The sequence below is a fragment of the Phoenix dactylifera genome, chromosome 11 (genome assembly GCF_009389715.1).
Source record: "Phoenix dactylifera cultivar Barhee BC4 chromosome 11, palm_55x_up_171113_PBpolish2nd_filt_p, whole genome shotgun sequence".
Lineage (NCBI taxonomy): Eukaryota > Viridiplantae > Streptophyta > Magnoliopsida > Arecales > Arecaceae > Phoenix > Phoenix dactylifera.
The window spans coordinates 19,317,804-19,341,591 of NC_052402.1; the positions used below are offsets into that span (position 1 = coordinate 19,317,804).

Consider the following 23,788-nt stretch of genomic DNA (forward strand, 5'->3'; position numbering starts at 1 on the left):
AGTAAAAAACACTCTCTCAAATTTTATTCAATTTTAATCAGATTAAACTATTCAGGTGGGGGCACGGTTTTAAATAATAGTGTCATAATAATCATTGTAATGGTTTCAACCACCCTTGTTAAATTATTGAGATAAATAACATGGAAAAATATTTTCATTATATTCCATTATTTTTTCATTGTAATAGATTATTATAATGTAAATAATGATCATCATTTTTCACTTATACATTTTAAATAAAATAGTATTTAAAAATTTAAATTTTACCTAAATATTCCTTCAAAAGTGATTGTATGGCTCAAAAAAATATTAAGATAATGTAAAATAAAATATATCACCATTTTTATCATTATTGACTATTATTTTCATTATGACACTATGATCGTAATCAATATTTCAATAATTATTTTAATATTAAAATTTTGAAAATGTGCTTTGAGATAAATAATGGCCATTATAACTATTATAATGGTCAATAATGGTTTGGTTGAGAGGTCAGGGGTGTAGTGGGCATAACCATTTTAACTAATTATTAAAGAGTAAGTACCTATTCAATGGAGTATTCAAATAAGCTAGTAGATCATTCAAGAATTAAAACAGCTACATGTACATTAATAACAAGTATTTGTATCTAAGTTTGATTAATCCAAAAGCCAAACAAGTAGTCCAAAGTGTAAGACCCTGTTTGGGGGGACTTTTGGAGGGCCAAAAAGCACTTTCTGGCCCTCCAAAAATACTTTTAGGTAAAAAATTGTGTTTGGTAAAATTTTCAAAAAGCTGTTTCAGCTTTTGCGGGAAGCTGAAAACAGCTTTTTGGCAGAAGCTTCATTTTGAGGCTTTCCGAAAACGTTGTTTTCAGCTTTGTCGGAAAGCTGTATTTTTGACCAAAATACCCCCATTTAAAAGTTTCTTTTTCCTCCCAAAAATCTCAATCTCACCGCCTCTTTCTCGCTCACCATCCCCCCCCCCTCTCTCTCTCTCCCTCTCTATCTCCTTCTCCTCAATGCCGCCGGCCCTCCTTTTTTTTTTTGGGAGGCAGCCCATGGCTGCCCACGGTGGCAGCCACCACGCCGACCACCCGTGGCCGCGCTCCCCAGCCACCGCTGCGGCCTGTCGCCCCGGCCGCTGCGACCCACCACAGCAAAAAAAAAAAATAAGGGGAGGAAGGGGCCACCATGGCCGTCGCCTCCCCGGCAGGCGCTGCGCCTCGCCGTCCCAGCCCCTTCCTGAGGCCCTCCCTCCCCCGCGGTCGCCACGGCCCACCGTCCTGGCCCCCTCCCGAGCCCCCCTCCCCCCGCGGTCGTCGGGGCCCGCCATCCCAGTCCCCTCTCGGGCCTCCTCCCGCGGCCACTGCGGCCCACCGCGGCCTGCCATCTCGGTCCCCCTCCCGCGGCCGCCGCGGCTCGGCCCCCTTCCGGTGCCGCCGGCCTCACGGGAGAAGAAGGAAAGAGAGGAAGGAAGGAGAAGAAGAGAAGAAAAAAGAAAAGAAAAAAAAAGAAAAAAAAAGAAAAAAAAAGAGAAGAAAAAAAGAAAAGGAAAGAAAAAAATAAATAAATATGTATATAAATGAACGAATAAATAAATAAATAAAATAATAAATAAATATATTTCAATGAAATAAAATAATAAATAAATAAATAAATAAAAATATTAGTAATTATTTAACCAATTTTTTATCTAGCTAGAAAATTTGTTAGAGAAATAAATGGTCATCAAAAGAGTGAAAAATTAATTTATACTAATAATTATAATATTTTATACATTTATTATTGTATTATACTATAAATATAATATAATATAATATTATGACATGTTAAATAATTTAATATTATATTAAATTATTATCCGATAGTATACAATGTTATAGTATTATATTATAATAATATTATGTTACATTACATTAATATTATACTATATCATATATTTATGTATTAATATATATTATATTTTATAATGCACTATTGTATAATACTAGTAATGTCCTTTATGGTCATTTTGTCATACAAAAGTACTTTCTCAGTTTGTTTACTAAACAAATGTTAAAGCATCACACTTTAGAAATGTAGTTACCAAACAGCAAACAGCTTTTTATAAAAGCTCTACTTCCAACAGCTCTACTTCTAACAGCTCTACTTCCAACAGCTCTACTGCCAACAGCTCCCCCAAACAGGGTCTAAGTGGATTATGCTAATTAGTGATGGTTAATTAAACTCGATTAATCAACCTTTGAAGAAAAGTTAGAGGTTATGAATGAAGAGGATTATTGCTCCTCTGAACCCTATGTGTTAATAATGATGTTATTGCTAGCTAATTGAATCCTTTGAAACTGTTATTTATTATTGCATGAAAAATAATGCACATCACTTGCATGTAACCATAATGGACTAGAATGAGAAAGAAATAAATTTATTATAACAATTGTTCATACTCATTGTAGTAGAAAAGTAACAATATTATTTTGTTATAGTTATTGTTTGCTAAATAATAAATTATTTGCCTAAATATGTGAAAGCTAGAAGTGTTCCACAAAAACTTCACTTATAACTAGGTGGTTAAGACCTGAGTCATGACTCCTCTATAGCTATACACTGTATTCATTATCATTTGAAAGTTTTTGATTTCAAGCTAGATACTCCCGTGTTATATTGCAAACCAATTATCAACGTATTCAATTAATGTGAACTTGAGTTGCAGCATGTTATCATTTACTTGAGTATTTTGAAGCTGTCATGATAGTCTTCTAAATATATGTGGCTGTTAAAGCAAGAGGATATATTGAAAAAGAAGTACCTCATGGCCATGGCGAGCATAAAGTTATGACTAAGATATTAAACTTCCTCTCTCTCTCTCTCTCTCTCTCTCTCTCTCTCTCTCTCTCTCATTCAATCAAATAGGCTATAGAATAGAAAATGCAAATATTAACACATCTTTTTTTTTGTGATAAGAAATTCATAGCACGTCTAACATGCAAAGCAAATAAATAAGAGTATGCAGTTGCATATGATGGTGGAAACTCCAAGGAATCTACACTATTTATGCTTTCATATGGAAAGCCTAGTTATGATCATTTACTTTTACACTTTCTCCATATTTATTCCTTTAAAATGGAGAGTAAAGAAGACACTAATTTAACTTTATCCTTCCTCCACAACCCCCTCCCTCTTTTCTCTCTCATGACAATGTCATGATGAAAGGAGTTATTTTGTATCGATTCAATATCAACGAGACAAAGGCATTTGAAAACATTTGTTCAAGACAAGGAGCTTGCTGTGTGATATTGACAAGAGAAATAGATGGTAAACTTATAGTAATGCATGTAATATAATCAATTTCCTCTCTCTCTTTCTATCTTATTTGATCAGGTAGGATGTAGAATGGAAAAAGAAATTCATAGCACATCATTTTTTTATAAAAACTTCATAGCATGTCTATCATGAACAAAAAAGAAAGTATATATAGCTGCATTTTAAGGTGGAAACTTCAAAGTGTATACATTATCTACACTCAGGGCCAGCCCGAGCCCTAGGCGACCGAGGCGGTCGCCTAAGGCCCCGGGCCAATGGAAGGCCCCCGGAGGCTGACCAAAAGGAAGCAAAGGCCTCATATAAAACGGGATTTGGAGCTGGCTACGAGTCTTCCCCCTTGATGGAAGAAGGGTGGTGGAGAGTTTCATGGCCTGCAGAGGGGCAATTTGGGAAGTTGGGGACAGTAGTTTTGTTTTGGGTGGGGGGAGGGAGGGAGGGAGAGAGAGAGAGAGAGAGAGAGAGAGGAGGGATTTGGTTGGCTTAATACACGCCTGAAACCACTCTTATCTTTCATCCCTTCTCTTTTTTGGTTTTGGTCTTGGTTTTCCTTCCCTCACATTACTCCTGATCCAGCTGGGCCATCCGGAAGAAAAATAGGGGGATTGGAGATGGACTTCTTGGAGGGTGGAGATTCTTTTAGTTTTCTCCTCTCGGTTTCTTCTCCCCTCTTGGGTGGTAGAGAGAGAAAAGGAGGGAGGGGGTTGAATGGCTGCTCTGCTGTGATGTTGCAGTTGCCGCTTGGGTTCTCACTTGAAGGGGAGATGTGGGATGGGACTTTTAGGCCCTGTTTGGGGGAGCTTTTGGAGGGCCAAAAAGTACTTTCTGGCCCTCCAAAAGTACTTTTAGATAAAAAATGGTGTTTGGTAAAATTTTCGGAAAGTTGTTTCAGCTTTTGTGGGAAGCTGAAAACAGCTTTTGGGGAGAAGCTCCAATTTGGAGCTTTCCGAAAATGTTGTTTTCAGCTTTGTCGGAAAGCTGTTTTTTGGACCAAAATACTCCATTTAAATCTCATTTTTTTCCCCCAAAATCCTCATCCCGCCTCTTCCTCTCTCACCCATCCCCTTCCTCTCCCTCTTTTTCTTCTTCTTCCTCTCAACGTCGCTGTCACTGTTCCTTCATCCTCTTCTTTTTTTTTTCTTTTTTTTTTTGTTTTGGGAGCTTGTGGTTGCCCATGGTGGCAGCCACCATGCCGGCCACCACCCATGACCGGCGACCCCTCTATATTTCAATGAAATAAAATAATAAATAAATAAATAAATAAATTAAAAAAAAAATGGGTGAGTGGCAAATAATCTAATCTAAATAAATAAATAATATTAGTAATTATTTAACCAATTTTATCACCTAGCTAGAAAATTTATTAGAAAGATAAATGGTTATTAGAAGGATGAAAAATTAATTTACACTAATAATTATAATATTTTATATATTTATTATTGTATTATTCTATAAATATAATATTATATTACATTATATCATAATATATTGATATGTTATGTTAAATAATTTAATATTATATTAAATTATTATTCTATAATACATAATGTTATAGTACTATATTATAATAATATTATATTACATTACATTAATAATATACTATATCATATATTTATGTATTAATACATATTATATTTTATTATGCTCTGTTGTATAATACTGGTAATGTCCTTTATGGTCATTTTGTCACACAAAAGTACTTTCTCAGTTTGTTTACTAAACACATGTTAAAGTACCACAGCACTTTAGAAATGTAGTTACCAAACAGCAAACAGCTTTTTATAAACGCTCTGCTTCAGACAGCTCTACTTCTAACAGCTCTACATCCAAAAGCTCTACTACTAACAGCTCCCCCAAACAGGGCCTTATTAATTAGATGGAGTGAATTTCCCATAATGACCCTACTTTCTCTTATAGAGAGGTTCCTTTATGGATAAATTGTTTTCTTTACCCTGACCATGAAGTGCCATAGGATGACCTTTTCCTATTCGGCTCTTGCTTGACATGGTAAACAGTATTGCCAAGCATTATCTCAGTTATTTAATCAGTTTCATGGCCCTTCATTTAGAGTAATTATTTTATGTGCTTCCATTCAAAAATTATATTAAATTGAAAAGGGTTCTTGTCTATCTTTGTTAGATTCATGTATCTTTGTTGAAATAATGTACTTGATAGCTATTTATTTTTATATATTTTTTTAAGTATTTTATATTTATTAAAAAAATTATTATGAAAAAAAAGAGACCTCGTTCATTGGATTCGCCTTAGGCCCCAGAATGTATTGAGCCTCCCCTGTCTACACTATTATATAAATGAGATGTCTAGTGATGCTTTAGAAGCCCCTTCCAAGACCTTTCAAGATGGCCACCAGCGGAGCTAGGGTTTCGTCTGAAACCATTGAGGAGCTGGATTGGATGCCAAATTTTTAGCAACAAAAAATTTGGTTACCAAATTTTTTAAATTCATTGCTAAAAGTTTTCAATGACCAGTAATATTTCGTCGCTAGGCGGTCACTAAAGGTCCCATGACTAAAAAATATATATCTTCAGTGACTATTTTAAATTATCATCATTACAAATATAAGTTTTACTGATGAGTCATAAAATTGTTATTAATGAGTTGATTAATATTGATTTTAACATCAAAATTGTGACAACAAAATTTTTCATCACTAAAGATATAAACTTTTAGTGACCACTCTATAAGTTTGTTATTAAAAGTATACACCTACAATAACTGGTTTAGAATATCATCACTAAAGACATAAATTTTAATGATGAATCATAAAATCATCATTAGTGCGTTGACTAAAATCAATTTTCAAGCCAAAATTATTTTCTCAACTTAATAAATCTCTATTTAGTGACGACTTTTTTGTGACAAAATGAAAAATAGTCACAAAACAACAATATTTTGTAACGGCATCTCGTTTCGTTATTAAAAATATTGACCAAACTAGTTTGTTGTGACCACATCTTATTTTTGACACTAAATATGGGGTTTTAGTAACTAGACTTGTGTTTCTTCACTAAAAATTCATCATTAAAACCCTAATTCTTATAGTGAAGGGGGAGACTTCACCAATCAACCATATTGCATAGAAGAAGGAACAGAATCACTACTCTCCAAGCTCTGAATGGGAAGTTAGTAGATAATGTTGAAGGAATCAAACAAACCCTGTTGGATCATTTCAAGGGCAAATGGACAATGGCACAGGGCTAAACTAGTTTTTGACTACCTCTAGTCACTTTGAAAGTTAATGATGATATGAATGAAAAAGCTTATATCGGCTATTCCAAAGAGGAGATTGAGATTGCAATGGAGAGCATACACTCTGATAAAGCCCCTGAGCTGAATGATTTTTAGCTGCTCATTTTTAAGAAGTTCTAGCCTATCATCAAGAACTAGGTAACCCTTGCTAGTAAAGATTTATTAAGAGCTTCTTTTATGCTTGTCTTGTGGAAGAAAGTTTTCATTATATCAATCCCTAAGAAATAGAATGTAGTGGTACTAATGACTACTGAACAATTAGCCTTTTCAATACTCTATAAAATTGTGGCTAAAATCATTGTTAATAGAATGAAGTCTATTCTCCCTTCCTTAATCTCTAATGCCCAAGATGTTGACCTTAAAGGGTTGATTTTGATAATGCAAAATAATTGAATAAAAGAATCATTAATATATTGCCTTGAGTATGCTTGATTGATTTCAGAAAGCGAAGAAGAAAGCTTTCAGTAAATGTCCAATGAAAATTATTTATCTAAAGCTCTGCACCAAGAAATACAACTCCAGAAAGACTTTGAAGCAATCCTTAGAAGCTCGCATGCAAATATAGAAAAATTCATTCTAAGCTATTTTAAGAGTCGACTCTCAATTTGCAACAAGTCTACCATGGCACATTGTCGCTAGCTAATTATTTTCATGAGTCGACTGCAGCAGATTGTGTCGACCTCAGAACAGTCTCAAAAAATAGATAGAAAACTGTTAAATTCATTGTATTAGCTAGTCGACCGATGAAGAATAAGAGCTGACTCCAATCTAACACGAATCAACCCCAGAAATAAGCAAGTCGACTCCTAAATGGCCACAAAAAAAGATGGAGAGCTAGAAATTTCATCACATTGACGAGTTTACCCATAAAAAATACCAGCTGATTCTAGTCAAACAAGAGTCAACCCCAGAAACAAATGAGTCGACCCCTAAACAACCACAGTAAAAGAATAGAAAGTATTAAAACTCAGTCTGTTGAAGAATTGATCCTTAAAAATATCGAGTCAACCTCTATCACCAAACGAGTCGACCTTTGAATTGAGAGAGCCGACTCCATAATAATCATAGAAGAAAAATAGAGCATAGAAAAAACAACAGCAAGTTCAAGTTGACCCTTGAAGATCACAAGTCGCCCCTTGAAAATGTCGAATCGACCACTCTGCACTGACGACAATACTAGATAGTTTTTCTGTAAATCAAAATAGCTATTTTTATCTCACAATGGCTCTTTCAACCTGTCTAATGGCTAGGAGAGTGTTTCAACCACTTTCAAATGGTATAAATGCAATGGAACACCGAAAAAAAAAAAAGAACGATAGGTGCAAAAAGAAATCAACAAAAAGCAAGAGCAAGAAGAAAAAATAAAAAGAAGAAAGCTTCAAAGAGAAAAATACTCGAGAGCATTTACTGAGAGCTGAAAGATTATATTCTCTTCAATTGAGAGTTGGTGAAATATATTCAAGATCAACCAAAGCTAACAAACTAAGCCATGCTTCATTTATTACTTTGTATTTATTGTTCAAGAGTTGTACTTTATTATGTCTACACATTACTTTCTATGCTCTGTTATGACAAGTTTCAAAGACTAAAACTTAGAGAAAGGTCCATCCAAATTGTAAATTAGATTGTGTTGAGCTTAGAGATAGGCTTGGTGTTGGTTTTGGTTGATTGTCTATAAAAATTAATTGGATTGATTGTGAGCCTAGGTAAAACAATCAGATTGTAATCTTGAAAAGATTATAATGAAAATTTTCGAGAAGGGTATCTTGGGGACAAGAAGCCTAATTCATCTTCCTTCTAGGTTGCAAAGCTGGGCAACAAGTAGTATTAGAGCCTAGTACTCAAACCTCTCATTGACCTAACCATCAAAGAGTCAAACAACTATGCAACCCCAATTGGAGACTTTCTTGCTAAGGGATAGTCCATAAACAGACCTCTACTTTTTAATAGCACAAACTACACTTATTGGAAAGCTCGTATGCGCATCTTTGTTCAAAGACTATACTATGACATATGGAGTGTCAAAGTTAGCGGTCCTTACACAACCAAAAAAATTATTGATGGTGTGTCTCTTTCCAAACTTGAAGGGGAATGGGGTGAGTTTGATAAAAAGATGGCACAGCTAATTGCTAAGTCCATAAATGTTCTTTATTGCTCACTAAATGCTAATGAGTTTTATCGCATATTAACTTATTATTCTGCTAAAAAATTTGGGACAAGTTGGAAGTAACTTATGAAGGCACTAACCAAGTCAATGAATTCAAGGGCTCGTTTGGTTCGCAGAATAAGAAGGAAGAAAAGTGTGGTCAATGGAAAAGTAAAGAGATGCCTCTTATTTGGTTGGAGTTTTCAAAGGAGAGAGACGGAAAAGTTGTATTTCCGTGAAAATATGATTCCCACGTTTATTTTCAAAGGAGAAAGACGGAAAAGTTGTATTTACGTAAAAATATGATTTCCACATTTAATGAAAAAATCTTTTCTATGAGAAACATGAAAAAGTTACTTTTTTATGATCCGAGAATCGAAATATTTTTATTTTTTTCAAAAAGGCCCTTCAGCTATCACCGACCATCCATCTTTCACAATCCCTCCCCTCAAACCCTCCTCCATTGTACTAACTCAAGCCCCAGCATCTCTCATCTTCTCTGGCTCAAAGGAGTTTGATTTCTCGCCGATGCCCCAGTCTACAAAGTGGTCGTCCTCGAATACATTGCCTTGTCGCCATTGCTGTTCTTCAACGAAAGATTTTCCGCCGAACTTCCAAATTTCTAAGGTTTGCAACATTATTGAGATGCCCCGTTTGTTTTTTTTCCTTGATTTCTGATTTTTCTTGCTCTTCTTCTCTCTTCCACTTCCCCTCATCGAGAATCGTTAGAGAGAGAGAGCCAGCAAGTGCTCAAAGAAAAATCGAGAGAGAAGAGAGAGAGATCCATCCTCCTCCATCGTCGTCTTCTCCCCTCCCTCCGTCAACCTCGAATCTGAAATCAAACCTCGCCGGAACCCTCCCTCCATTGAGCTCCATCCTCCTCCATCGCCGTCTTCTCCCCTCCCTTCGTCCACGTCTCATCGACCCATCCATTGAGCTCCATTCATCGCTGGAACCAAAACTAGACCTCGCCGAAACCGAAACCAAAAAATGCCATCCATCGCTATCTTCTCCCCTCCCTTCATCCATTTGTCATCAACCCGAGCTCAAGAAAAGAAAAATCGAGAGAGAAGAGAGAGAGACTGGAGTTTTTCTCAAGAAAAACCTCGGATCCGAGCCCAACCATGGCCGAAACCCTCCCTCCATTGAGCTCCATCCTCATCTTTCGCTGTTTTTTCACCTTCCGTTGCCCATTTCGCCGTCTTCTCGCCTCTCGTCGCCCACTTCTCTCCATCTTTCTCTTCCCTTCATCTTCCTTATTTCCGAGAGAGAGAGGACCCTAGGCCTATATCTTCTAATATCTTATATAATTGTAGTTTTAAATTATGATTAATCATGATTCTTTGGCTTTGATTCTTTCTGCTTGCTTGTAGTAGTTATGGCTCATTTATCTATTTCTAAAAAGTAGAAGATGATAATTACCATTTTGATGATATACACAGAGTTGAGGTTGATGAAAATGTCAATGATGGCCAAGATTCTTGAAACCTTGGCACGAGTAAATGTTAGGATTTCTAGAAAAATGGTGTATGTTTTTGATAGAACACTTGATGAGAGGGTGATGAATAGAATAGCTAATCTTAGGCTTATGATAATGGAGAGTGATCAAATTTGTATTGATCAACTTAGAATGGATAGCAAAGCATTTTGGAAGCTTTCTGAAATATTTAAATCGATTGGTAAATTGGAGGGGAATAGAAATGTTCAAGTGAAAGAGATGATTGCAATATTCCTTCACACCCTAGGCCATCACTCAATAAATAGGGTTATGCAATTATACTTTCGTAGATCGGGTGAGACAGTAAGTAGGTATTTTAATGCTGTCTTGAATGCTATCTTGAGGTTTTATAGATATTTACTAAAGAATTCTGACCCTGTCTGTCACAGAAAGATCAATAGATGAGAAATGGATGTGGTTTTCGGTGAGTTAATATTTTGCATTTTTAAAGGCAATATTTTGGCCTATATTATATTCATACTTGGATTGTAGAATTGTCTAGGTGCATTGGATGGTACCCATATTAGAGTACGATCTCGGAGAAGGACAAACCTAGATATCAATCAAGAAAGAATGAGATTTCTACAAATGTACTTGATGTTTGTTCACAAGATATACAATTTATTTACGTGCTACCTGGATGGAAGGGGTCAGCACATGATAATAGAGTCCTTAGGGATGCCATTTCTCATAGAAATGGATTAAAAGTCCCACAAGGTAATTTTAAGTCTAATATTATAGCTATTTTTCACTTGCATGAGTAGGATAGATAATTTTTTCTGATTTTACTTTTTTTGCATGTTTTTGAATGAGTAGGCTATTACTATTTGTGCGAATTCAAGTACACAAATTCTGAAGATTTCTTAACTCCATTTAAAGATCAAAGATGTCACCTCAATGAGTGGAGACATGGTCATCAACCCATTACACCAGAGGAGCTTTATTCAAAGTGGAATGTAGCTAAGTTGGGTAGGATTTGTGTATCTTTTTGGGATATTATGTATTGGGTAGCTTTTTGGTGTAGGCCTTATTGATAAATATGGATGCAAACACTGCTTTTGGATCAACTACAAGTTTATATTTTGCACAAAAATTGTTGTTTCTTGTTTCGTATGTTGCTAGGTGCTTACTTGTATGAATTTGGATGGTTACTTTTATGGATAACAATGGTTATTAATATCCTTCTCTTCATGAATTATTATTGGTCACTATCATCATGATTTGGGTGGTTACTTTTCTTGCCCGCTAACTGAATTGATAGATGATATTTATATGATGATAGAGTTTTTGATACATCTTGTGCTATTCTTTGGATGCCTAGTCCAGGAGTTCTTACAGAGCAATCTAATTTACAAAAGTGGATTGATTTCATGCAGCTTGCAGACTTTATATGGGTAATAAATACTGGAATTCCATCATTCCAAGAGTGAGATACATTTTTTCTATCAAACTGGTACAACATGAGGAATATACATCAAGTAAAGATGACACGAGGAGTAGCGCATGTCATTGTGGCAGACTGAATATGAAAACAACCAACTGTTCAGCTCCTTCCCACCATAAACCACTTGAAGAATGGACCAACATTGACTGATGCAAAAGAAAATAGGTCAAATTTGCGCCAATATGCCTGCTTGTCGTACCTCATGATGGGATCCCAGATTCATTGTAGAAAAAGAATGTAGCAAACATGAAGTCCACAAAGCCTTGCAACTTTCGTTGATCTAGAAAAAGTGAAAATTCAGCAATAGTCATCAAGAGACTAAATATTTTCATATTATTGATTGCTAGTAAATAAAATTATGCAATGATGCTCTTTTAAAATACTTTCGCCAGTAAACTTGCAAACTATGGGGGATATGTCAAATGTCATCTTTGTGGAGTAGGTAGCCTTTGTCTAGAACTGAAACATCAATTTTTCTGTTAGTTCATGAAAAATTGCATTCAATGCCAGATAAATCAATTTCTTAGGTGGACAAACAAAATTGCAATAATATGCAGTGAAAGAAATGGAGAAAAAAAAGGCTAAACAATAGCTTCCCTTAAATGTGCAGGTGCAATTATTATTCTTGTACCTGTTGTGACCCAATCAGCTCAAAATGTTTGAAGAACAAAATCTCACATGTGGGCAGCTGAAGATCCTCGGGTCAAACACTATCCTATTTAAATTTAACTAGTGAAGAATGTGATTTTTTTTATAATGTTGATTAGGGATCTTGTGGTTGAACAAGAATTATCAAAAGAAAAAAAGAAAAGAAAAGAGAAGAAGCCTTCTTGATCTTATATAGTAAAGGCGGGTATCTAAATCTAAGCATCAAATCAAGGATCCTTATTTGATCCAAAGCATTAAAGATCTAATTTTTATTAAGAGTATAATAAAAGTGGATGGTCAACCAAACATAAGCACTCTAAAAATTTGTCACTTTTCATGGTCAACCAAACATGCCAAAAGTTCTTTTTCGGGCATTCTCTTTCCAAAAATCTACTTTTCAGAAATCATATTCCTACGAGGAAAAATGCTTCCCGTGAACAAAACGAGCCCCAAAATTAATATTCTTATACATAAATACAAACTAATTAAAATAAAGACTAATGAGTCAATCACTGAAATATATACTCGCTTTACTGATATCATTAATGGTCTTAAAAGCCTTAGAAAATTTTATACTAACAGTGATTTAGTAAGAAAGATTCTTAAGTCACTGCCAAGAGCTTGGGAGTCACGGCCATTCAAGATGCGAAAGACCTCCATGTGCTTCTTCTAGAAGAATTGTTGAATTCTCTAATGACTTATGAGCTATCCATGAAGCAGAACTTTGAAGAAGATGAGTTAAAAAAAAAGGAGAACCATTGCTTTCAAATCAATAGCTCAAGAAGAAGAAGAGAGCGAAGAATTAGATAGTATAGAGGGTGATGAGGAAATGGCCCTAATTACAAGAAAACTCAAAAGATTCATGAGAAGAAAAAGGCAAAGAGCCATTGGCCAAAGGGGAGCTAAGCAAAGAAAAAGAAAAGGAGCAGCCGCTGGTATGCTTTGAATGCAAGAAGCTAGGTAACTTTAGATCGAACTACTCATTACTTAAGAAAGCTCTCAAGAAGCCAAGAAAAAAAGCAATAGTTGCTACATTGAGTGATAGTAATGAATCAAGTTCAAAGGAGAAGAACCAAAAAACAGCAAATCTATGCCTCATGGCTCATAAGGATGAGGTAAACTCTAAACCCTTTAATAATTTTACCTTTGATGAGTTTCAAGAGGCTTTCTATGATTTATTAGATGAGTGTAGAAAGCTAAGTCGAAGAAGTAGAGAACTAAAACTGAAAAACCAAATTCTTGTAAATGAAAATGAAAAGATATTAAAAGCAAAACAAATCTTACTGGAAGAAAATTAAAACCTAAGTAAAGAAGTAAATAAATTAAAACCAATTGTTGAGAGATTTACCTTAAGTTCTAAAAAGTTGAACATAATTCTAGATAGCTTATGAGTTGTTTTTGATAAAGCTGGACTTAGTTATAATTCTTTGTTAAAATAGAATTATTAAAAAATATCCTTGTCAAATTATCAAGCAATCACTCAAGAAAAACAACATGCTTTAACTATGGTAAAACTAGCCATAAATTCTTCACCTGTAGTTATAAGCAAATAACTTAATTAGTAAAATAGCTATTAAGAAAATATAGGTTCCAAAAGAATCATAATAGCTAATCTTTAAGGACCTAAGAAAGCTTGGGTATCTAAAATAAGAACTTGATTTCTGTGGTGCAGGTGTGTTTAGTAGCCTGTGGATCAAATAGAAAATGGTATATAATCTCAAACATAATCCTCTTAGCATTAGTCAATTATGTGACAAAGACTTTAAAGTAATATTTGAACCCTCTATATGCATTGTTCTTAGTCCTAATGATGATGGCATAAAGTTTACAAGGCATAGACATGAAAATGTATAAATGGTCAATCTTGACCATTTATCTATGAAAAACATGAAATGTTTGGCTACCATGAATACCAAAATCAGTAAGACTAGTTGGTTGTAGCATCGTAGATTAGCTCATGCAAGTATAGGCCTTATATTAAAATTAGCTAGAAAAGATCTAGTTCTAAGTCTGTCCAAATTAAGCTTTAAGAAAGATAAAATCTTTGATGCATGCCAACTAGGAAAGCAAACTAGGGTTTCTTTTAAATCAAAATATATGGTTTCAACTTTTAGGCCTTTGGAACTTCTGCATATAGATTTGTTTGAGCCAACTAGAAGTTCAAGTTTAGGTGCCAATGTTTTGGTTTTGTCATCATTGATATTTTTTTAAGAATTATATGGGTTCTATTCTAACTTAGGCATCGGAGGGTTCTCCACCGAAAACTCTCCGGCAAGCGGACTTCTTGCAGGTTATCCCTGGAGAAAATCAACCTTCCCACACCTCATCCACCTCGTTCAACTCGGTTCTCGCCAACCTCATGCTCAACCAATCTGCGCTCCGGCTTCAGTCCAGGATCTAGTGGCAATAGGTACCTCCTCACAAAGTAGGTTGCATGGACCAAGACAAGTGACTGTTTATCAAAAACCGCAAAATTGTAAGACCGTGTATGGGGACTAATGCCTGCCTAGTATGGAGGTCCAGACAAGAAAGCTAGAGCCAAGCAGATCGATGGAAGGGGAAGGGGGCGAGCCTAAAGGAAGACCGGTTGGTGAAAGTAAGTGTGAATGGAGAGGCAGGTGAATAAGTTGTGTTTAGCATTACTCTTATAGGTTAGTGAGAAGCCAATGGGAGTGCAAGCTAAAATCGACAGCAAGTTGCGAGCGATTAAAAGTGGTCTACTCCACATTCAGCCATGTTATAGTGATTTTCAAGACGCTACTAACCGAATGAAATCCAACATCTAATTACAAACCTTGAATAAGTAGATCAAAGATGGTTTTGAACCCTTTTTGTTTTTTTTTCTCTTTCTCATATCTATATCTCAACAGGATCATGACAAAAGTTTGAGAAGTCTCATACTCTAGTACATCATCTATTTTGACCGGCCTTATGGGATCTAGTAGTATGAGTTGGAGAAAGCGCATTGGGGAATCGATAGAAGAGAACAAGAGAGGGAGAAGGAAAGCATGGCATCTTGCCAGATTCTGTGGTATCTTCCGAGACATGCTTTTAATGAATCTATTGATAGATGGGATCATATTCATTCAACAAATACTCTCTTGTTTCTAATAAATTATGTACATACATGTACGCAACAATGTTTTCTTGTATATAATGCAAACTCCTAACTTCAGTGTCCATATATCTCCACTTCCAATCCGTTCAACTCCATCCTCATTTGCAATAAAGGGTGGATGTGTCACCTCCTTCTCTCTTATGTTTATATCCTTTTTTAATATACCTAAACCTCTCTATAGGATATATATGTACATAATTAAAAATGAATTTTGTGTAAAATATTTAATTATTAATTTCACAAGAAAAGAGCTAAATTATTAGAATTATTACTATTTAGAATGATATATGTAGACAAGAAATTTATATTTACGAAAATCCAATATATAATTATTAATGCTCACATAGATATTTTGAATAATTGGCATATATTCATTCAGACTACTACCGTCCACCTTTTTCTTACAAAATCGATAATTAAATAATTTCTATACAAAACTTCCCAATTTAAAATATATTTATTATATTTATTTTGAATAAATTAATTATCGGTATCTCGGCCATTTGTCGATCTTCCTTCTCATGTACAAAATAAATGCATCATTACGGTGCCAAACACCGGTAATCATAACGTGGAGGTAGAAGAATTCCCGCCTACTTTCTTCCCCGGCGCCTCAGCGTCATTGCTGACGAAGTGTCATGCGGCGAAGAACGCTGCAATGCCCCGGATTTCCCCCGGGGAGCATCATCACGGCACTCCAATCCCAATCCCTTCTCTTTTTCCGCACTAAGGCCCACCGCTACAAGCTCAGGCAACAAGACGACGACGACGACGACGAAGAAGAACGTGACAAGCCGAAGCCAGCGGAAGGAGACGCATGGGGCCGCCCGTTCCATCTCCACAAGGGTCGGGGGCAGCACATCCTCACCAACCCCCGCGTCCTCGATTCCATCGTCCGCCGCGCCAGCGTCCGCCCCACCGACACCGTCCTCGAGATCGGCCCGGGCAGCGGAAACCTCACCGTCCGGCTCCTTGAGGCCGCCCGTCGGGTGGTGTCCTTCGAGATTGACGATCGGATGGTCGACGCCCTCCACAGCCGCGTGTCCCAGCTAGGTCTTCAGGACCGTCTAACCGTACGTAAGATATGCGCCCCACTTGTTTGTGCTAATTCTCCAAAGAGTGGAACTAAAACTGTCCCACTTCCTGGCTTTAGGTCATCATGGGCGACGCGCTGCAGACGGAATTCCCGCCATTCGATCTCTGTGTTGCCAACATTCCTTATGGGATATCTTCTCCCCTCATTGCAAAACTCCTCTTTGAGTTGGGTAGGCCGTGCGGGTTTCGGAGCGCCACGCTGCTACTCCAAAAGGAGTTTGCTCGGCGCCTTTTGGCCAGCCCGGGTGACTCGGAATTCAACCGCCTGGCTGCGAACGTGAGGCTGGTGGCCACAGTCGAGCTCCTTATGGACGTTAGCAAGAAGGATTTTGTTCCTTGCCCGAAAGTTGACTCCTCTCTTGTTAGAATCCGACCAAGATCTGATGTCCCTGCGGTCGATTTGGATGAGTGGTTGGCTTTTACTAGGACTTGTTTCAGCAAGAAGAACAAGACGCTTGGTGCCATCTTTAAGCAGAAGAAGAAGATTGTGGAGCTTTTCGAGAGGTCTCGATTAGAAGGCAAAGCTTGCAAAGTCTTGGAGGAAGAGGAGGAAGAAGATGGAGTTGATGATGATGATGATGATGATCAACTGGGGACTAGGGTTGGTGAAAAGGAAGCAGTGAATGCTTTGGAATTGAATGTGCTCAAAGAGAAAGTTGTTGGGATACTGAAGGCAGGAGGATTTGAGGACAAGAGGCCTTCCAAGCTATCCACCAAAGAATTGTTGCATTTGCTTCAGCTTTTCAATCAAGAGGGCGTGCTGTTTCATTGATAGGGGCTGAACTGCATTGCTGTGGCTGAAACACTGAGGTGTTGAACGATACATGAATTAGTTGGTTAGGTGTTGAATCCGGAGGTCTCAATTCCTCCTTTAGCGAAGGTTTCCGTTCCACTGCTTGTATACCAAGACGAAAGAGTGCAAGAGAAGGCTTTCCTCAAGACATCATGCCTTCTCTTTGGAACAATTTCGTGGTGCTGAAAACATATTCAACCCTCCGGCAAGCCTCCAATATTTTTTTTCATACTCCACCAGTCCTCTACCAATGCTTCTGGCCTCCTTTTCCTTTGGGCAGCAAGCTATCTTTAATACCGCATATTTAAGTTTGGTGTGCCTGGTTCATCAATGCTTCATCTTATGTTCAGAAAATTGTTGAACATCTTACACCGTGCCAAATGGAGCAGATGCAAAAGGAAAAGGACGTGAATCTTCTGTGAGTTATGCCAATGAAAACCTAGGTAATCAAGGTTTTCAAGTGTGCTAAAATAACGAGTACTCTGTCTTCTTTGCAGCCAAGGCCTTTGAACAAGGGATGGCACGGAAGGAAATTCTAGCTGAAGATATTTTTGTTATATATTTTCCACGCATTCTGGCAAAATAAAGCAGATACATTTTCTCGTTGAAGGTGCATGGGGTTGCACTTATTATCTCATATCTTGTTGTCTCAGAAGCAACTATTCAACAAATTACACATCATCTGCATTATAAGATTTAAATATTTTCAAGGCATTGAACTCTCATTTGTGTTGTTTCACAGTGTATGATCCATTGAAAATAAGTTATGTTACTAATGTTATCATGATCCATCAGACAGCTTCTCTATAATCTCTCAGATAGCCAGAGCTTTTTCAGATTCTTGTAGTGTTCCTGAACAACCATTAAGCTTTGCATCCATTGAGGACACAGTTAGTGTAGCTTGAGCAAATGGACTACAAACTACTCCATAAGCAAGATCACCTTGTAGACCCAAAACCCTTTAATACTAAAAACTGTGTATCATTACACCTAACAAACAATCCTAATGAGAGGTATGGCCACACTTTAATAGGTCGTGAAAGCTTATTTGAGTTTGTCTAATCGTCAAACAGCGTCGGTTTAATGTACAAAGTACTACAAGTTCGAGTAAAGGGGCTAATAAAATTACAACAGCGACAACATACAAACGAAAGAAATTATTGCTATGCCTGTAACCTGTTCGACTGTTTGCTTCTGATTCCTCTTTCCAACTAAAACCCTCAAGAATGAGGACGACGACGGCATGGAGAGAGGTAAACACCCTACCATCAAGAAGAGGAGGGCGAGGAGGGGAAGGCGTCCTTGACGGCGGAGGCGGCAGTGAGGTAGTTGAGCGTGTTGTGGAGGGTGTCGCGCTCCCTCTTGAGCCGGGTGGCGGTGTCCTCCAGCTCAAGAAGCGCCTGCTGCTCCCTGGGGGCCCCCTCGAAGGTGCTGCCCACGAAGAAGGAGAAGGGGGTGGGGAAGAGGTTGCGCCGCAGGTCCATGACCCCCTCCTTCTCCGGCTTGCCGTTGAGGCGGTTGGAGATCCGGATGACGTCCCGCATGTAGGTCTCGACCTCGGCGGCGAGGGCCTCGAGGTCGTCGGCATCGGCGGGGTCGGGCGGCGGCCGGTCCTCGAGCCAGGCGACGCTGGCGACGAGGTAGGGCTTGGTGCGGAGGACGCGGGCGACGCGGAAGCGCTCCTGGCCCTTGCAGATGAGGAAGAAGCGGTCGTCGACGAGGCGCTCGTGCTTGACGACCTCGCCGACGCACCCGACCTCGGCGACGGCGGCGCCTCCGTCGGAGAAGACGACGCCGAAGCGGAGGTCGCTCTGGAGGAGGGTGTGCATCATGATGCGGTAGCGGAACTCGAAGATCTGGAGGGGAAGGATGGCGCCCGGGAAGAGGACCAGAGGGAGGGGGAAGAGCGGCAGCTCCACCAGTTCCTCGGCGCCGCCGCCGCCACCACCGACGGAGTCGGGGGCGAATGAAGAACAGCGGAGGAGGGAAGGGTTTCTTGGCTTATTCTGGATGGAATAGTGGGAGAGTTTGTTGGAGGAGGAGGAGGAGGAGGAGAGTGGACATGGTTGGGGCTTGAAGAGGGTATGAGATCGGGAGCGGAGGGTGGGAGAGTGGAGGAGTTGGGGGAGGAGAGCCATGGCCACTCGCCTAATCCAAAGAAATAGTTGATGGGTTTGTGGTATTTAACCAGGTTTTTTTTTTTTTTTTTTTTTTTTTTTTTTTGGTGGTACAACGTCGGTTCACACCCTACGGGTGTGGATGCGGCCAACCCAGCTTTTTGAAGACATTTCTTGATCTTTAGCTTGGCCCCTTTGATGCTCTATTTCTTTTACTCGGGGGTTTTTGTGGACGGATGGTGGCGGCGGAGGAGGAGCCGGTGGGGAGGAGTGATACTGTGGAGGAGAATGAGTGGATGGAAAGGGCGGGGCCCACGTGAGATGTTCCGTTCTTGATGGCCGGGAGGGTTACACGTGGTGTGGCTTATCACTTGGTAAAGTCCATTATTTTTTTGCCCTTTTCAAGGAAGAGCAATGAATGGAAAATTCACGGCCTAGGAGTAGGGATTGGTGCCGCCGTGCCGGATAAGTTTGTACATCTTCCATTCTGCTTGTACGTTTATATTTTTATACATAATTTAGAAATTGAATTTCCATCAAAATGAGGGGTCTGAAGTAAAATTTTCGTTCAGATAGGTCCTGGATTTTATAGGACGGTCAAAATAGGGACTGAAAAATAATTTCCATACTGGATATTTAACACCCTCAACGTTTTCAAATTCATAGTTATAATATATATATTATTTTATGTAAAGTACATCGTGCCCGCTCGAATCGGATGGTACAGTGCATACTATACCGATTCGATATCGGTACTCGATACGTGTAGCGTATCGTCACGTGGTATGTCAAAAAAATTTCGTACGGATACAGAGTCCGGTACCGAGACGGCAAATCTTAGTTTTATGAATAATCGCAAATTGTTTTATCATGATAGCATGTTAGAACATAATATAGATAAGTGCACGATATTATGAAAAATGTCCAAAAGCATGTTAATGTTCTAGCAAATATAAGATCTATTTTGAAAGACATTGCCGCCAAAGCAAGCTTAAGGGGCCTATTTTGTTTACTCATTAGCCCACTTTTGACATCTTGACCATCATATTTAGAATTGGAGCCTCATAAGAAATATGATTAAAGTTCGAACCTGTCGCAAGCAAATCTAATGGAGACTTTCTTGAAGTGGTTAACCAAGTTCCCAATAGTTGAATTGATCCCTTTAAGTCGAAGGTGTAAGTTTGTCTCAAAGAATATATTATTAATCTACTAACATAAGCATATGTTACAAGCTTACAAACAATTTCACTAAAAGAGTGTTTAGGTATAAAACATTCCAATAATTTTATATCTTTGAAAAGAGAATTTAATCAAATATTACTCCATTTCCATGTTGAACTTGAATAACTTTCACAATTTTATTACCAAATTGCTCAAAGCATACATAAATATATTTGGAATCAAAATTCCTTAAACATACATAAATATAATTGGAATCAAAATTCCTTAAACACATGTTCAAGGCATACATAAATATATTTGGAATCAAAATTCCTTAAACATACATAAAAATAATTGGAATCAAAATTCCTTAAACACACTAACCTAATGTCCAACAGCCCCATTTACATAGCCACTATTGTTTTACTTTTTGCACAAAAACCAAAAAAATAAATAAAAAGAGAAACATGAAACAATTTCCGTTCGTTTCCAATTATTTTATATAGCCGCCAAATAAAATTTGATAATGAGCCAACAATCCATATAAGCAGTTTAGATGTAATAGTTTATATCCAATAGCTTGGATCATGGATATGGGACCCCTATTGTTCGATGTAGATCTACTCGGATCTAGATGGAGGTCCACTCGAGTGTAACTTAATCCAACTCTCTCTCTCTCTCTCTCTATCTCTATGTATATGTGTGTCAATATCTATAATCCACTCGAGACTAGCTAAGTGCAACTCTCTCTCCATGTGTGTGTATGTATGCATGCATAAAGACAAGCTTGTAAAATATTCATTAGCTAGCTAGACTTAGCTCCATGTCATCTCCACTTGGAAGAGGTCTAGATTAAAAATATAAAATAATGAAACATGTAATATTGTAAGAATAGTATATTACAATTTTTTATAATAATGTGCAGATATTGTTATGCAAAAGCTTAATATTTATATCTAGAAATGTCATCTCCTTCATCAGATTCTATGTGATTCATACTATTTGTATGATAGAGAGCTGTTTCCATACATCACAAGGTCTGTAAGCTACAAAATCATTTAATCATGATATATTTGGAAAAAATTATTTTTTGTTATCATTTTATTGCCATCTGAAGAACTTTTTTTCCTCGGTGCTCAAACTTTGGGCTCTTGTTATCATCATTAGTCTCATGGCAGGGCTGCGCTTCCACATTGTGCTCAGTCCTATCCTTTTGCAAGAGAAAAGAAAACCTCAAAAATATTATATAATTAAAATAACGTATAGCAAAACTTTATGTTTTATAATCATTTTTTTAAAAAAGTTAAGTTCTACAAAGAAAGTATCCAAAATATTTTAAATAACTGTAATATTGAGACGGATATTTTCTTTAACAAACAAGTTTTCTAGATAATAGAACATATCATTGTATGGTTATTATGAAGAAAAAAGGGTTGATAGTGGTTCTATATAAAAAAATTGAATATTCATATCCAAGAGTTGCCTCATTCATCAAATTCTATATGTTTAACAATATTTATACAATATATAGTCCATGCATCATAAAGTCGATGACCTGAAAAGTCTTTCTAATTGAAATATATTTGAAAGCAAAATAACCTTCTTTATAATCTTTATTGGCATCTGATGAACTTTTTTCCTCGGTGTTCAAATTTTGGGCTCTCGTATTATTGTTTCCACTCTCACAAAAGGGGTGATATTCCACTTCGTTTTCATTATTTGCGTTCGCTTGCTCATTCACCAGCTTTCTTGTAGAAAGGGGAAGTGATAATCAAATAAAGAATAGAAATATAATAAGCTTTTTAACCACAAAGAATTGTTCCAATAGTTCTGATATATCAATAGATTTATTATGTTCTTCAGGATTGCCAATCTTTGCCTTCTCAACAATGCCAAAGCTTTCAAAATTACTTTTGGACATTGGTACATCGCAAGATGTGCTAATAGGAGTCAAAGAAGTAGTATTATAAAGTTTGGCACTATCTCCATATTGTAAACTATCTTTAGTACTAGAGTATAAAGTTATTCATTCTATTCGCAATTAATGATAATGTAACTATAATAGACAATCAACTTATTAGAGTTGTTGACCCCTAATTTTGATCATTCATTATGACATAAATAAATTTCAAATAAATACTAAACATAAGCCAAGAAGTTGGACTGATAATTAAATCATGATTTTAACAAAAGATATAGAGATGGAAGAAATAATAAAAAAAAAATGTGATGCCTTATTTTATGATTACAATTCTATTTTGACTGCATAACTTTTAGTGGAATAAGGTGATATAAGGAAATGCTATTAATTAATATTGAGAATAAGTACATTTTCTTCTACCATAGTCATAACCATTTTTAGTAGATGAACTACCAGTTTGGTCGATCATTTTACCAAAATTAGTACCCAAAAGATCTAGTATTAGTGGATCTATATTATTAGAATTGTGAATTGAAAGCTATGTATAACTTTGATTGGTCTTTTTACTAAGAGAATAAGTGGAGTTCTTGAAATTGGTTTGAGGGCACTGATAGTGGATTTGTCCTATACTTATAAAAACTGGATCAATTCCCTTAAAAGAAATTAGCTTACTATTTTTGTCAATGAAAAAAACATACATGAGAATGTGGGAAGGTGGTAAAGATCCTTCAGTAAACCACTTACACAGAATGGTCAACCAAATGGCCTATCTTGACTTGCATAAAAATAAAAAATGTTATTTAATATAGCAGCCACAAAATATAAAAGCAATCCAATCATAGACTTACAGAACTTAAAACTGCTGTAACATTTTTAAGTTTGTGATATCCAATTTTATTAGACATTGAAACCAAAATAATGATAAAACCTCAAATCCTCATAGTAAGAAATGTAAAATAAATTATATGCTTTGAGGTATACTTTCGTTGCAAATTTGTGTCAATTAAAAATATGATGATCACCTCTCATTCTATTAGATTATAGAAGGATATAAAAATAAAGAACAATTAAACTATTGATTGATCTGATGAACCAAGGTCCTTCAGCCAATGCTACATACCAAAGGAAGCATTTTTAGTTGAAGATATTTTTAATAAATATATAATTCATAGAAAATATTACTTCTAATATCATTCATTTTAATTGATATTCTTGTCTTTTTCTTGGTGGACCAGATAGAGCATATAACTCTATTATGGATGCATCCAAGGCGAT

At 36.9% G+C, this 23,788-nt stretch overlaps 2 protein-coding genes across 3 annotated transcripts; one reads left to right on the forward strand and one right to left on the reverse strand.

The window, feature by feature from the left end:
• The first annotated feature begins 15,903 nt into the window (after positions 1–15,903).
• Positions 15,904–18,439, forward strand: LOC103719144 (ribosomal RNA small subunit methyltransferase, mitochondrial). 2 transcript variants are annotated; one of them, XR_605933.4, is made up of 3 exons: positions 15,904–16,499; positions 16,580–17,732; positions 17,812–18,439. XR_605933.4 is itself a non-coding variant. In XM_008808252.4 (2 exons), exons 1-2 carry the CDS (start codon positions 16,065–16,067, stop codon positions 17,291–17,293), a joined length of 1,149 nt encoding a protein of 382 aa, XP_008806474.2. In that variant the 5' UTR covers positions 15,904–16,064; the 3' UTR covers positions 17,294–18,439. The 2 variants fall into 2 exon arrangements, 1 of the variants encoding a protein (XP_008806474.2); XM_008808252.4 differs by having other exon boundaries at positions 16,580–18,439.
• LOC103719145 (lon protease 2-like) lies at positions 18,280–19,623 on the reverse strand. Its single transcript, XM_008808253.4, has one exon. It carries the CDS (start codon positions 19,450–19,452, stop codon positions 18,583–18,585), a length of 870 nt encoding a protein of 289 aa, XP_008806475.2. The 5' UTR covers positions 19,453–19,623; the 3' UTR covers positions 18,280–18,582.
• Between the last annotated feature and the right edge of the window lie 4,165 nt (positions 19,624–23,788).

Bases quoted from the DNA above. Each gene is read 5' to 3' on its own strand.
- LOC103719144 (XM_008808252.4), top strand. From the start codon at position 16,065: ATGCGGCGAAGAACGCTGCAATGCCCCGGATTTCCCCCGGGGAGCATC. The intron at 16,500-16,579 runs GTACGTAAGATA...TCCTGGCTTTAG, and splicing joins GTCTTCAGGACCGTCTAACC to GTCATCATGGGCGACGCGCT.
- LOC103719145 (XM_008808253.4), bottom strand. From the start codon at position 19,452: ATGGCTCTCCTCCCCCAACTCCTCCACTCTCCCACCCTCCGCTCCCGA.